At 37.8% G+C, this 14768-nt stretch overlaps 1 protein-coding gene across 3 annotated transcripts in view; it reads right to left on the reverse strand.

Annotated features, from left to right (window-relative positions):
• Positions 1 to 6989: 6989 nt before the first annotated feature.
• AKAP11 (A-kinase anchoring protein 11) overlaps positions 6990 to 14768 on the reverse strand; it is a 51332-nt gene continuing 43553 nt past the window's right edge. For all 3 annotated transcript variants that reach the window (XM_045838880.1, XM_045838882.1, XM_045838879.1), the window contains 2 exons: positions 13094 to 13254; positions 6990 to 10712 (listed from right to left, as the gene is read on the reverse strand). In XM_045838880.1, coding sequence (XP_045694836.1) covers positions 10572 to 10712; positions 13094 to 13254 — 302 coding nt within the window. In that variant the 3' untranslated portion in view covers positions 6990 to 10571. The remainder of the gene's footprint in view (positions 10713 to 13093; positions 13255 to 14768) is intronic.

A 14768-nucleotide genomic window follows, 5' to 3' on the forward strand; every position in this document is an offset into this window, starting at 1 on the left:
ATGGGGCAAGTACCAAGCAAACCTATGGAAGCCAGGGAGCCACATTGTCCCCCTTCCAACTCCTCCCCCAACACAGAGCCACATGATGGTGAAGCAGGTCACAGCCAGGTAATACCTAAGGCTTGCCCCATACAACTTAACAGGTGCACTAAGACAGGGAATCAAAGCAGCTCTACCTAATACACAGAAACAAACACAGGGAGGCTGTCAAATTGACGAGACAAAGAAACATGGCCCAAATGAAAGAACAGAACAAAACTGCAGAAAAAGAACTAAACGAAATGGAGACAGCCAACCTATCAGATTTAGAGTTCAAAACACTGATGGATCAGGATGCTCAGAGAACTCACTTAGCATAGCAACAACATAAGGGAAGAAATGAGGACTACACTAAATGAAATAAAGAAAAATCCACAGGAAACCAACAGTGAAGGGAAAAACTGGGCTTCAAATCCATGATTTGGAACATGAGGAAGAAATAGACATTCAACCAGAACAGAAAGAAGAAACAAGAATTCAAAAAACTGAGAAGAGAACAAGAAGACTCTGGGACATCTCCAAAAGTGCCAACATCCAAATCATAGGGATGCCAGAAAAAGAAGAGGAAGGGCAAAAAAATGGAAACTTATTTGAAAAAAATAATGAAAGAAAAACTTCCCTAATTAGGTGAAGGAAATAGATGAACAAGTCCAGGAGGCAGAGTCTCAAGCAAGTTAGACCTAAAGAGGACCATACCAAGATACAACATAATTAAAATTCCAAAGGTTAAAGATAAAGTCCTACAAGCAGCAAGAGAAAAGCAGAGAGTTACCTACAAAGGAGTTCCCATAAGACTTATCAGCTGATTTCTCAAAAGAAACTTTGTAGTCAAGAAGGGACTAGCAAGAAGTATTCAAAGTGATGAAGAGCAAGGACCTACAACTGAGATTACTCTGTCCAGCAAAGCTATCATTTAGAATGGAAGGGCACATAAAGTGCTTCCCAAACAAGGTAAAGCTAAAGGAATTCATCACCACCAAGCCATTATTACATGAAATGTTAATGGGACTTATTTAAGAAAAAGAAAATCAAAACTATGAACATTATAATGACAACAAACTCACAAATATCAACAACTGAATCTAAAAAACAAAAAAAAAAAGCAAAAGCTAAGCAAACAACCATAACAGAAACAGAATCATAGATATGAGAATCATTTGGAGGGTTATCAACTGGGCACGGGAAGGAGGAGAATGGGGGAAAAGGTGCAGGGATTAAGCATAAATGGTAGGAACAAAATAGACAGGGGGGTGTTAAGAATAGTATAGGATATGAAGAAGTCAAAGAACTTATATGTACCACCCATGGACATGAATTAAGGGAGGGGGGATTGCTGGAGGGAAGGGGGATACTGGGCAGCGGGGGGCCAAGGGGGAAAAACTGGGACAATTGTAATAGCATAATCAATAAAATATACTTTAAAAACTTGCAGAAGCATTCAGCCAGCAGTACAGACATATCTCCAAGGACAAGCACACTCCTTTTTCACGAAGAGAATCTAGTCCACTCTTTGAAGAGCTAGCTGAAACCTGCCGCTAATTTCTGCCCACTGGTCCCCACCTGGTCCTCTAGAGTTATAAATTTCAATCTCTCTCCACCAGAAGATCCCACACCTTTCCTTCTCCAGGCCAAACAGCCTTTTGTGTCCCAGGAGAAACCCAAATGATACATTTTTAGCTCCTTCCTATTAGACTATCACAGATGTGGATGGTTCATTTTATCTCTGCTCTTTGTAAAATGATATCCAGACTAACCACCATATTCCAGGCTTAGTTTGAAAAACACAGGGTCAAGCAAGACTGTCACTTGCTAAGCCCTGTACTTAAAACCAACTACTGCAGTATAAAAACTGCATTCTACTGCAGTGCAGAAAACTACAAACATTTTCGTTAAGCATATGAGTGAGAGCTGTCTAAGGTGTCTGTTTTCAAGAAGTGTCACAACTCCTCATGCTGTAGGCGAACTGGTCTTTGGTTCCTCAAATAAGTGACAAGCATTCTCTCATCATGTTCTTGTCTGCTGCACTGGAACAGCTCTCTCCGCTCCCTGAATCCCTAACCTCTCCTTTGCCTGGTTGGGTCCTACTGAGCTCTAACCTAGCCTAAGGTTCAGCATCACGTCTTTAGGAAAGCCCCGTTAGATTCCTCAGTTTTAGGCTCCTACCACCCTGACAACAGAAATTAAATGATTGTTGCTCATTTAATGACTCTTCTTTACTAAAGAATTAGCTCCACAAAGGCAGTGGCTAATGGGGAGTATCAATAAATACTGAGCTTTCTTCTTCATTCTGACATATCCCCACTCACAGCAGGGCACTGGCACTGGCTTGCTCTCTCTCTCTGCAGCCTTCTTAGGACCCTGATTCAAGCCTTTAGAGTTTCTCATCTTCCACTCCCCTGCATTTAGGCAGGACCAATATTTACCTTCCACGTTAACAACACACTTAGCCATTTGGGCTTATTGAGGTCTTATGAGATCTGTCATTCAACACACAGACTGCACTTCATGAGCTTTGTGTCAACTGCAGACTCTGCCACTGAACCAGGCACCCCTCCTAGAAGCCATGGCTTCTTAGGGTTCAGGGGTCATGAAGAGGTCCACTGGCTTTCCCAAACTCAGGCAACTGAAGTGACTTCCCAGCACTTACATCTAAGACTGACTCAATGACACAGACATATAGGTTGGAAAAGCTATTGTACCACTTCAATTTCCCTGGAATCCGTGCCCTCCTGCCCCACAAACACAACATGACAAACAGAAGTGAGGTTGACTTCAGGTATAAGTAATTCTGGCAGCTCCTGTTTTTTCCTGGCAGCCTTGTTCTGACTCTTAAGAAGTCCACAGGACTTCCAGCCAAGATGGAGGCATAGGTGGACGCACCGTACCTCCACGCACAACCAGGATTGGAACAACAATTTAGAGGCAGAATAACATCCAGAACTGACAGAAAACTGATCTGAATGGAAGTCGGGCAGCCAAGAAGTTAAAATGGACCAGTTCGTCCAGACTGGTAGGAGGGGCAGAGACGAGCAGCCAGGCCAGGTCGAGGAGCGGAGAGCAGAGAGAGTTGGGCGTGTAAGGCATCTGGGTGCGCGTAAGGCATCCGGGGCACTCAAGATTGCAGCGGTGGACCCTGAGGCACACGGAGAGACACCCAGCCTCATGGGAGAGGTCCTTGGAAGGTCCCATGGCGTGCACAGACCCACCCACACGGGAATTGGCACAAGAGGGGCCCAGTTTGCTTGGGGGAAGCAGCAGAAGAGACTGAGGTCCCACAGAGAACGGAGCAACCGCCATTGTTCCCTCGAGACCCCACCCCCACATACGTCATCACAATCCAGTGACTGGGGTGCTCAGCCCCGGTGAACACCTAAGGCTCCACCCCTCACTGTAACAGGCGTGACCAGACCAAAAAAAAAAAAAGAGAGAGAGAGAGAGAGATGGCTCAAAGAGAAAAACAAATCAAAGCCCCAGAACTCGTCCTTTTAAGCAACTGAGAGATAGCTAACCTATCAGATGCACAGTTCAAAACACTGGTGATCAGGGAGCTTACAGAATTGGTTGATTTTGGTGGAAAATTAGATGAACAAAAGCAGGCTACAATAAGAGAAATGAAGGAAAATGCACAGAAACCAATAGTGATGGGAAGGAAACTGGGACTCAAAACAATAGAGTGGAACAGAAGGAAGAAAGAAACAACCAAACAGGAAAGAATGGAGAAATAAGAATTCAAAAAAATGAAGAGAAGCTTAGGAACCTCCAGGACATCTTTAAACGGTCCAACATCCGAATTAGGGGTACCAGAAGGAGAAGTGGGAGAGCAACAGATCGAAAACTTATTTGAACAAATAATAAAGAACTTCCCCATTCTGGCAAAGGAAATAGATTTCTAGGAAGTCCAGGAAGCTCAGAAAGTCCCAAAGAAGTGGGACCCAAGAAAAAATACACCAAGGCACATCATAATTACAATAACCAAGGTAAAAATGAAGGAGAGAGTCCTAGAAGCAGCAAGAGATAAGGGGACAGTTACCTACAAAGGAGTTCCCATCAGACTGTCAGCTAATTTCTCAAAAGAGACCTTGCAGGCAAGAAGGGGCTGGAAAGAAGTATTCCAAGTCATGAAAGGCAAGGACCTACATCCCAGATTGATCTATCCAGCAAAGCTTTCATTTAGAATGGAAGGTCAGAGAAAGTGCTTCTCAGATAAGGTCAAGTTAAAGGAGTTCATCATCACCAAGCCCTTATTTTATGGAATGTTAAAGGGACTTATCTAAGAAAAGAAGATAAAAAAACATGTATAGTAAAATGACAGCAAACTCACAATTAACAACCACACCTAAAAGAAAACCAACAGAAACTAAGTGAACAACTAGAACAGGAACAGAACCACAGAAAGGGAGATAACATGGAGGGTTATCAACAGGGGAGTGGGAGGAGGAGACAGGAGGAAAAGGTACAGAAAATAAGTAGCATAGATGGTAGGTAGAAAATAGACAGGGGGAGGGTAAGAATAGTATGAGAAATCTAGAAGCTAAAGAACTTATAAGTATGACACACGGACATGAACTAAAGGGGGGGGATGTGGGTGGGAGAGGGTGTAGAGGGTGGAGGGGAGTGAAGGGGGGAAAATGGGACAACTGCAATAGCATAACCAATAAAATATATTTTAAAAAAAAGAAGTCCACAGCATTTTAAGCCCTTACGAGATTTCTAAGCATCCACTTCTAGATTCACTGAATTTATGTAACAGGGAGAAAAGTAACTTTATATCAAGAAAGCCATAAATATATAGTATTTGAGGTCAAATATTCAAACCCATTGGTGTAAAAGGGTTGTTTCCTGTGTAAACAGAAAACTTTCCCACCTTTGGAAGGAAATGTCAAATTATGGTTCAGTCATAAAAACAAAAGGAAAAAATAGTCTTGTCTTCTCCTCTAGTCAACTTCAATTCTATTTAAAGATTATCCCTTGATACGATTACTCAGTAATGATCAGTAATACTCTTTCACACCCTGACCAACGGATTCCCAACACCATCTTCACCCAGGGTGGTGGAAAAAGGTTGTACCTGAAATGGCCCATGGCTTCGCAGTGCTGACCCCCCAGGCAGGCACTGCCCCTCAACGACAAGTCTCTGAGAACACAGTATCAACAAGTCAGGAAGCCACAAATGTTCAATCCTGTTCTCCACATTAAATCCTCATTAAAACACAGATACTATGTCTCCACACAATTAATTCTATTTAAAAAGGAAATGTAAATCTGACAGAATCTGTTCTTGGTAAACCTCTCCCTTCTTTCTTCTCTACACACTTAAAAACCATGTTGTTAACAATTATGTTCTACTTTCTTCTCAGAAGAAATAAACTCACCAGGTCTGTAATTTTTAGGATCTTCTTCCCTTCTTTGAGCAATCCTAGAGAATGAAAGAATTGCTTGAACACTGTTCAGATTTTCCAAGCACATTCATTATCTCATTTGCTTTAAGCCAGAGGTTGCATCTCAAGCACCCACAGGGCCCCATGGGGCAGCGGAAATAGGTGAATGAAGCAGGTCTTGCCAGAGGCAGAAAGAAGTGTCAGCCCAGACTAGAGGGTCAAAATCATTAGTCAGCTCCCCACCAAACTGGTGCCACACAGTCCAATCAGTGTTTCAGAACTTCCCATTTCTCATGAGCATCTGGAACACGAACATTCAAATGTGAAACCTCATTTTTAAGTGTTGGTAATAATGTTAAAAAGCTCTCCCATTGGGCCAAAGCACATCACCGGACCAATTCAGCACACAGGAGTCTACTTTTAATTCCTTACTCTAAGCTAAGAAATCTACTTGGGGATCTCTTTAAAAGAAGAGGTATAGGGGAAGGAGAATGAGGGGCTTCAATCCTCTCTTGAAAATGTTCCTTTTTATTCCTCTCCAAGCTAAAATATTATTCTCCTTGCCCTAAAGCACAAAAGTAAGAGTGACTACAAAATTCCAAAGGATGGAAAGAAACAATGCATCAAGCCCAAGGAGTTACCTCCATTACCTTTAATGTTCCTGCTATAAACAAAATGCTGAAAAAGCTCTTAGGTTTTTATTCTTACACCTTTTGCCTAACCGCACCAAGGGTCTATTCATCCTTGGATATATTACTTCGCTCCACCCGTCCACTTTCAAAAATCTGAGGTAACTCTTCCAGCCCTATCTCTCACTACCCTCTCTATCCCAGCTAAGACACAGATCACAAATGATCCAAACATGCAATATTGTTCAAGTTTTGGAATTACAGTCTACGGAAACTTGCTAACTTTTTGTCAGAATTTGTAAATTGTTTTCTTGCTGACTGAGATGTTCTCACACCCAAACCATTGTTTGCTATCATTACTTCCTAGCATTTTAAAACATTCTTGAGAAACCATAAAAATCATTCCCTAATTTCTGGGGCTTAAAATACTTAAGGTATTCAAATTCCATTAATAATAAACGAGTAGCACCTAGCATTTAAGTGCCTGATGCTACATGGCATGATAGGCATGGCCTCTATGTTCTATGGAAGGAGTGCTCAATCCCGCCTGAAGATTTCATAACACTCAGAATGAGGGCAACTGTAATACCCTACTTTCTACTACAGTCCAAAGCAGATCGGACACAGCCTTTCAAGTCACTGTCAGCTTCAGAGACACCTGAATAAGCAGTTCGAATCCAGTGCCCATTAAAAATATTCCTAACTTCTCTTGTTCTTGAAAACCATGTTAGGAGCACTGAGATTGTTTGATGCATCTTCTGTAATAACAGTTCCACTCGTATGCCTTTGTTTTAATTCAGTACAGAGCAGTTAACAAGATACTACAAAATGAAAACCAACACCTGTCATTTCTTAAATGTATTGGAGAATTCTCATTGGAAGAGGAAAGATCAAAGACTTGACTGATAAAAGATAAAAGAACTACTGCAAATTATTACAAAAGTAATTTCTGAAATGTTTATTTTGAACCACTGCTAAAACAAAATTTTAGTGCCTCCTGAAGTTCGTATTTTGGTAAATGAACATATTAAATTACTGAAAAGCAGAAAAGAAGTTACTGTTATACAATGTAAGATCTTAATATAGTAATTCAGCACACTCAAATAAACAGCTACAATTATTTAAACTGCTTTGCTATATAAAACAAGAATGTGGAATTACTTTTAACACTGCACAAGTAACCAAAGGTAGCAAATCAAGCAATATTAAAATCTGATATTAAATAGTATTCAAACATTCCAATAAAAACAAAACAATGAACTTCTACAGCTACAATTATGCCCTTGGAAAGGAATGTACATGGATGGTAAAAAAATAAAGTGACAAGAGTGACTAAGACTGTACCTGCACCTTCAGAGCAGAAATACAGTTAAGTGAATGCATATTGGGTCTTTTGCTGAAAATGAGAAAAAAATGTACTTTAGTACAATTTTATAATTTCCACTGAAGTTCTAATTGTTTTGTGTGGTGACAGGCAGACAGGGTTTTAAATGAAAGTATCTTCCCTACATCTTGAGTATGGATACATTATTTTTTTAAATCCGATGGAAAGTTATCTTTGAAAAATATAAAACTTAAAGCAATGTACTGATGGGAAATTGATACTATTACTTGTGGAAGAATACTATTAGTTAAATAATTAACTAAGAAGCCATCTGGGTCTGGACTCTGATGACGAGTCTGTTAAACGCCACAGCCAGGGAATGTGTGCTGTCGTCGTGGCCGTCGGGAAACCTGCCCTCCGCTGCACGCTCGGCACACTTCATGAGCAATTAAGTTCTGCTGCCAACAACATAAAACCCTTATCTAAGCAAAATGAAAGTATCATGAGTTGGATTAATTCACGTCGAGTATCTGAAAGGGTAAGTGGAACATTTTTCAAAGTATAAACATGTCACCACATATATATTCACTGAATGAACACTCTCAAATGTTTTCTTCCATTGCGTTGTATCAAGCCATTCAGACACTGTAATTTTATTGTGATTTATAAAAGAATCATTTTTTGTATAAATCAGGACATATTTTCAAAATCAACATTAATAATACCTAAAACTTTAAACTTAGCTTGAGAAAAGACTATGAAAGTCTTGCCACATCTAAGTCTAAAATAATGTTTAAAAAACTCCTTATCAGAGGCCTCATTCACTTTCTTTCCACAGACACTCCAATGGTTCTAAACCTGATAAACAAAATTCAATTCTATGCACATCACAACTGTAACAGTTCTGAATAAGATATATTTCATAAGCGTCAAAATCATCAGAATGGCAATATTAAAATGTTATAATATGAATATGTAAAGTAGATTTATATTAAAATAAGACAGAGCTGTTCTCAACAAACAGAACAGTTTAGAAAAATCACAAAGTGCCTTCAAAGAAAGTAAATTTAGACTGTACTCAATTAAGAGATGCTGCTCTAAACAGAGAAGTTGTCTCTAGGAAAGGAAGCTTAACTCATGCTTCTTTTCACACCTGCCAATACTTCATATTTTTCTCCAGGCAAGCGCACTGAAGTGATGTGAGTGCGGAGTCCCACTATGACTATGAAAAGGCATGCTAACGCCTTTCGTGACAGGTCTGACACTTGCAGGGGCTGAGTAAGGGCAAGCTGAATGCAGTGCAGCTCCACCAAAATGCAAAAGGAAAAAGCAAACAAGGGAAATCTCACCTCAAAATGATTTTTACCATAAAATAAACAAACATAAACATTTCAAGCACAAAGCTTTACAAAAGCAATATATTATCACTTTAGTTTAAAAGAAATTCAGAACTCTGTTTTGCTGTTAATCAAACCTGTACATACACTGAAGTTATTACTAAACACAACTTGACAGTTATGTATTTGTAAAAATTCAATCCAAACTTAATAATCAATTAACTTGTGTTATAATTAACAACATAGTTCCTAACATTTAAAAACCCAGTCCAGTGCTGCTGCATCTCAAGTTCTGAGAAGCTAAAAGCAGAAATGATCCTGGTTATAAACATACATTTCCTGCATTTCTCCACCTTAAAAAAATACTTGAAGAAACTTTAGGAAAATTTATTTTTAAGGCCTGCTCTATTTATCTTAAATTGAGAAAAACTAAAGGTTGGAATATAACCTCAAAATATTTAAATAGTTCTTGGCATTTTTCTTAAAAAGCAAATTTAATTCTTTCATTATGAAATACATTTTTTCTACCATAATTAATAATTCAAATTAATGGAAGTGCCCCTAGTCCTTTCCCCATGGCAGGTGCTATGTCTTCTGTAATCTGTGCAGCTTCTAAAAGTCAGTGCTCAGAAAAAAAGAAAACGTTTTGGAGCAAAATCAAAACCCCCAACAAAAAGTAATTTACTGTAGATTACAAAATCCGCTAATGAGAGAACCAAAAAATTTACACATGCATACCCTCGCATACAAAACCAAGACACAATCTTATCCTCTATTCAAGTCAACTTGTAGTTTCTTAAGCTGAAGCAGCAGGAAATGTAGAGCCCAGAAGGAAAATATATCAGAGGTTTCTGCAAAACAGTGCAGATAGATTTTATCTGGGGAGGATCCTTTTTTTCTTTTCTAGAAAAAAGCTAGGGCTAAAGGGAAGAGGTTTTCAAAAATCCAAAAGTGAAAATCATTATTGGGCTTCTTTAAATACATTTCCATATTAACATTGGCTTTTAAAATTTCAACATATTTTGCAACTTTATTTTCATTTACAGGATAAGTTGGGGACTCCAAATAGTCAAAAGAGAAATACAAATTCTTACCACACAATCTTTATAGACATTTTCTGTTAAAGCACCTTTTTTAATGATAACAGTGGATTTCTAACCATGAGAACATTAAAGTAAAAGAGGGCACAAACCACCAGCAAGTTTAAAGTGCTCTTCACACACAGAGACACACACCCTCCCTCACTTTCCTGCCAGGACAATTGGCAACATCAGCAAATAATGTAATTTGATGAAAGGCTGAGGAAACTATCATTAACAGTATTAACAGAAACCTAAAATACTAATTTTTTAAGGAATTAATAGTTTGGGGGATTTGAAAAGCTACCAATAGCAGAGCTAATAAAATTGACTTTTAAAAATGAGTCTAAAACTACCAGAAAAAAATTAGCCTCAATGCTTTTTGAATGTCAAATTAGTTACTGATAGGATATCACGAGTCTGGAACCCAGCCTCAGCCACCTCAGTACAGTTTCTAGCAGCACAGTTGATGCAGAAAGAATGACATCAATCAACGTTCCTGAAGACCTCGTGGCTAGACCTTCCTTCAAATCCATGTTTTTAGTGTCTTAACATACTGCACATGGGTACAGAAGAATAAGTGAAGATAATATTCGACAGAGATTATAAAAGCATGAACTATATATACCACGTGATGACACAATGAACTTAAAAAGCTGTATTTCCTTTCTTCTCAATTCACTTTAAATGTTAATATTCACTATTTAAATTTTATCCTTTGCATCTTTAGCTTTTTTGCTCTCTCCTAAAACAAATAATAAAAATATACTGGTTTGGAGTTTGTTCTATGCATTTTCCAAGAGCCAATCAAACAGTGACTTGCACTTCTCCTCAATGGAAGTCTTTTCCATCACTTCATAGTATTTAAGTACAGCCTGAAGAAGGTCTCCCACTTTCCAGCGTTTTTCTTGTAATCGTTTTGAAAGCTAAAAGACAGAAAGATATGTCATATATTAACAAAAACAATTTCATAACAATAAAGTTTTCCTTTTATTTTTAACATCGGCTAAAACTAAGAATTCTGCTGTTTGTAATACAATATTGTTTCCCAGTTATAACAAAGTCGTATCCCTAAACCACCACCCTTTCCCACAAATTAAACATCTTCCTTTCCTGCCCTTTATAAATACATCAAGTCCACAGAATGACAATTTGGGATTGCTGGAGACAGAACTCCATAAACCTCACCAAGCGGATATTCTTTGTGGGAGTACAGATGTTACATTTCTACAGGAAATTCTTAACCTAACTAAATACATCTGCCACACCCTCAATAAGAAACATAAAATAATAAAGACATCAAGCTTAATAAAAGGATGTGGATTTTCCTTCCACAACTTATAGTCTGGCTTTTTCTTTCTTTGAATATACCCCTCTAGCCTCAACAGAAACATGGCTTTCTAAGTTAAGAAATGCTAATGTTTCAAAAAAAAAGTTAAATATTGTGGTCATAATACACAATATTTGCAACACAGTATATACAAATATCAAATCATTATGTTGTACACCTGAAATTAATATAATGTTATATATCAATTATACCTAAAAAAAAGTATATACAAGTTTAAATAAACTATCATCACCAATCAGAATGTCTTCACTCATTTTTTTTCTATTTAGTTCTGTAAAAAATAATTTTTATAATCTATATATGCTTAGTTTTTTAAAAAATAGCTTTTGAATTATATCTCAATAAAAGTATAATTCATATACCATACAATTCACCCATTTAAAATGCACCCATCAATGGTTTTTAGCATTACTGGCTGAGTTGGACGCAACCATCACTACAACCAGCATCCGAACGCCTTCATCACACCACAAGGAGAGTCTTACACGTCAGCAACACTCCCCACTTCTCCCAACCCCCTTAACTCTAGGGAATCACTACATTCTGTCTCTACAGACTTGTATGTTGGCCATTTCATATAAATGAAATCATTTGTATGAAACAATCTACTTTTCCACGATCAATTATGACCGGCTTCTTTCACTTGGCATTAATAATTTCAAGGTTCCTCCATGGTGCAGCATACATCTACATCATTCCTTTTCATTGGTAGATTGCATTGCATTGCATGATTTTATTTATCCACTTCTGACCTATTATGAATAATGGTGCCATGGACATATGCTTTCATATACCTAGGAGTGGAATTGCTGGGTTATACAGTAATGCTGTGTTTAACTTTTTGAGGAACTGGCAGAATGGTTTTCGAAGTTACATGGGCACAAGGTCTCCTTGCTCAGGTGCTATCACACTCCGATCTGTCCACAGCCTTTCTCAGCCTTCAGTTTATCTGTGACTAAACAAAAATGTTTGCCTCCCAAAGGTCAGTTCTACCCATTCTGTCTCCTTGACATTTTATTTCCTGAACATCCCTTTCTGCCTTATTTTTTCCCTTTACCCCAAAACAGACACCTAAACTGAAAGAATCCAAAAAAATCTAAGTAAAAACAAGTAACAAAAACAGCAAAAAAACCCCACAAACCCTATTTTTATACAATACTTTTTCACATACTTCTTTTAACAATACTTTTGTCAATTCTGTACCAGGAATCAAGAGTAACTGGACTGTTTCTTTTTTGTTACTATTGATCATTCACATTGGTTATTCATTAGACTACTCTATACCCTACAGTAAGATTAAACCAAAATTCTGATATGAAAATTTCTGGGACAAAAAACTTAAATTAAAAATCTTGACTAACAAGGTGCTTGGTATACAGTTAAGTTCTCAATAAAAATACCCAATTAATACATCAATCTGAATGTTTTATTAGAACTTTATTAAATAGTCAAGTGTTCCACTGTTCCTTATTGGATGTTTAACCTTATATTGGCTTTTGATTTTGCTAGCTTCTCATACTAATGAAACTGGATTAACAGAGAAAGAGACAAACTAAGTACTAGGCACAATTATAAATCAATTAAATAGAAAGAAAAACTCAATCTTTTCATAGAAACACATGAAATGTTTATTAATGGCACCTAACTTTTGAGAACTTAGGATGTGCCAGGCACTAGATTAAGCAATTTTTAATTATTATTATATTTAATCCTCACAAACCTTTGTAAATTCTATACTCACTTCCATAGTACAGATAAGGAAGTTGGTGAATTTGCCCAAGGTCACACCACTAGAGAGTGGCAGAGCTGATATGTGAACCCAACCATTACACTCCATCGCCTAAGCATTTCCCCACCCTGTTATCAACAGCCATTTTACTAGATCAACTGCCTGACACAGAACACCATGTACTGTGAAATGTATCCTCAAAGCCACCCTAGAAGGCAGATACTTACTTGTATAAACTCCTTCTTTGTAGAGTCATGAAAAGAAAGTTCCGAAACTTCAGCCTCAGAGGCAATAAGCCACTGAAGAATGATCCTTAGTTGAGGGTCTACTGTGCATGGCTCCAAGTCAATATTTGTTATTAGCAGAGTCTTTCCATCTTGACCCAAACCTGATATTTAAATTTAAACAATATGAAGTGAAACTCATCAATTCTATTATCAATACCCTGGTTTCCAAGGACATGTAAGTATTTTCCATTTCTTAAGACTCCAATGAATGCTGAGGAAAAAATCCATCCTTTCTTAACCATACCAAAAAATAAACTAAAACATCTTTCTGAAAGGGCAAAATAATGTGAAAGAAAAGAATAACTTCAATTATCCACTGAGAGTACAAACGTAAAACTCTATTTTGAGGCACTGAAGTACCATAACTGCCTTCATTTGTGTCAGAATATAATCCACAGGTAAAGGTAGAGAAAATAAAACCATAAAGCTAAGATTATAATCAAAATACAAATAAATAAAACACACAAACAAAAACCTCAACTAAACATATTAAATGGACTTTAAGAAAGCTTTCTGAACTAAGAGAAACAACAGTAGCAGCGAATATATGTATAGTATATATTTAAGCAAGTATTGTTCTGAACTGTTTAGCTAACACAAAGTCCCATAATCCAAAACTACCCTGTGATACAGAAACTACCATCATCTCCATTTACAGGTGAGGGACCTGAGGCAGAGGGAGATCCAGGGTCTTACAGTGAAGCAGTGGCTGAGCTAGCATGGGAACACAGGCAGTCTGGCTCCATGCTCTTAGTCACTTCATTCTTTGGGCAAAATAGGGGAAATGCTATATGCAACCACTTAAATCCCAAAAGGCAGACCAGGGAATTTTCTGGTACATTCCTATTATAAGTAAGGTATTGCTCTCACATTTGTTTTCTTTTTTAATGAAAATTATGTTTTCAACATAAAGTAGGATGAATCCCTATTGACTATAAAACTAATGATTTAACACTGCTGCTTAGTGATGTCTAGTAAGCAGTACTCAGGCACGCAGCCCCCACCCCCCCCTCAGGAGGGAAGCAGCAGGCATTGAGCTGAGTTGTACCAGCGATGGAAATTTGCTAGTAAATGACCCCAATTCATTTTTATAGTCTGCAGGGCATTCTAGACCACTGCTAATTATTTTTAGGATATGTGTCAGCCCCTAACTTTTCATTGAAAAAGTTGGTCTATGTTATTCTCTGAAAATAAATGTACTGTTTTTTCTCCCCTCTCTCTCCCCACTGACTGTCAATCAAAAAGGGGTTTTGTGCACTATGGCACCAAACATGGGCCACTTTATAATCCTGGTAGCAGTCATGGGGTTTGAAGCTGTCTCCCCAAGGCTTGTCTGTGCTACTGGCTTTCTCAGTTCAGACCCCCTGATTGCCTGAGAAGGGACTGACATTCTAAAATTACAAACAGCAGCAGCAACAAAAATGAGGGCTGTTTCTTTAGAAGTTCCATAATTTTTAATCTTTCTATAAATCTATATCAGTCTGTCTCCTAATTTACCAATTTCTAATTTTAAAAATTGGTAAATTAATTGGCTGCAATTTTCTATATAATGAGAGATGACTATAATCTCACAAACTGGGTGGTGACATATATTTATAAATAATTAATCTCCTGA

The sequence above is a fragment of the Phyllostomus hastatus genome, unplaced genomic scaffold (genome assembly GCF_019186645.2).
Source record: "Phyllostomus hastatus isolate PE091 unplaced genomic scaffold, TTU_PhHast_1.1 phas_contig_29, whole genome shotgun sequence".
NCBI lineage: Eukaryota > Metazoa > Chordata > Mammalia > Chiroptera > Phyllostomidae > Phyllostomus > Phyllostomus hastatus.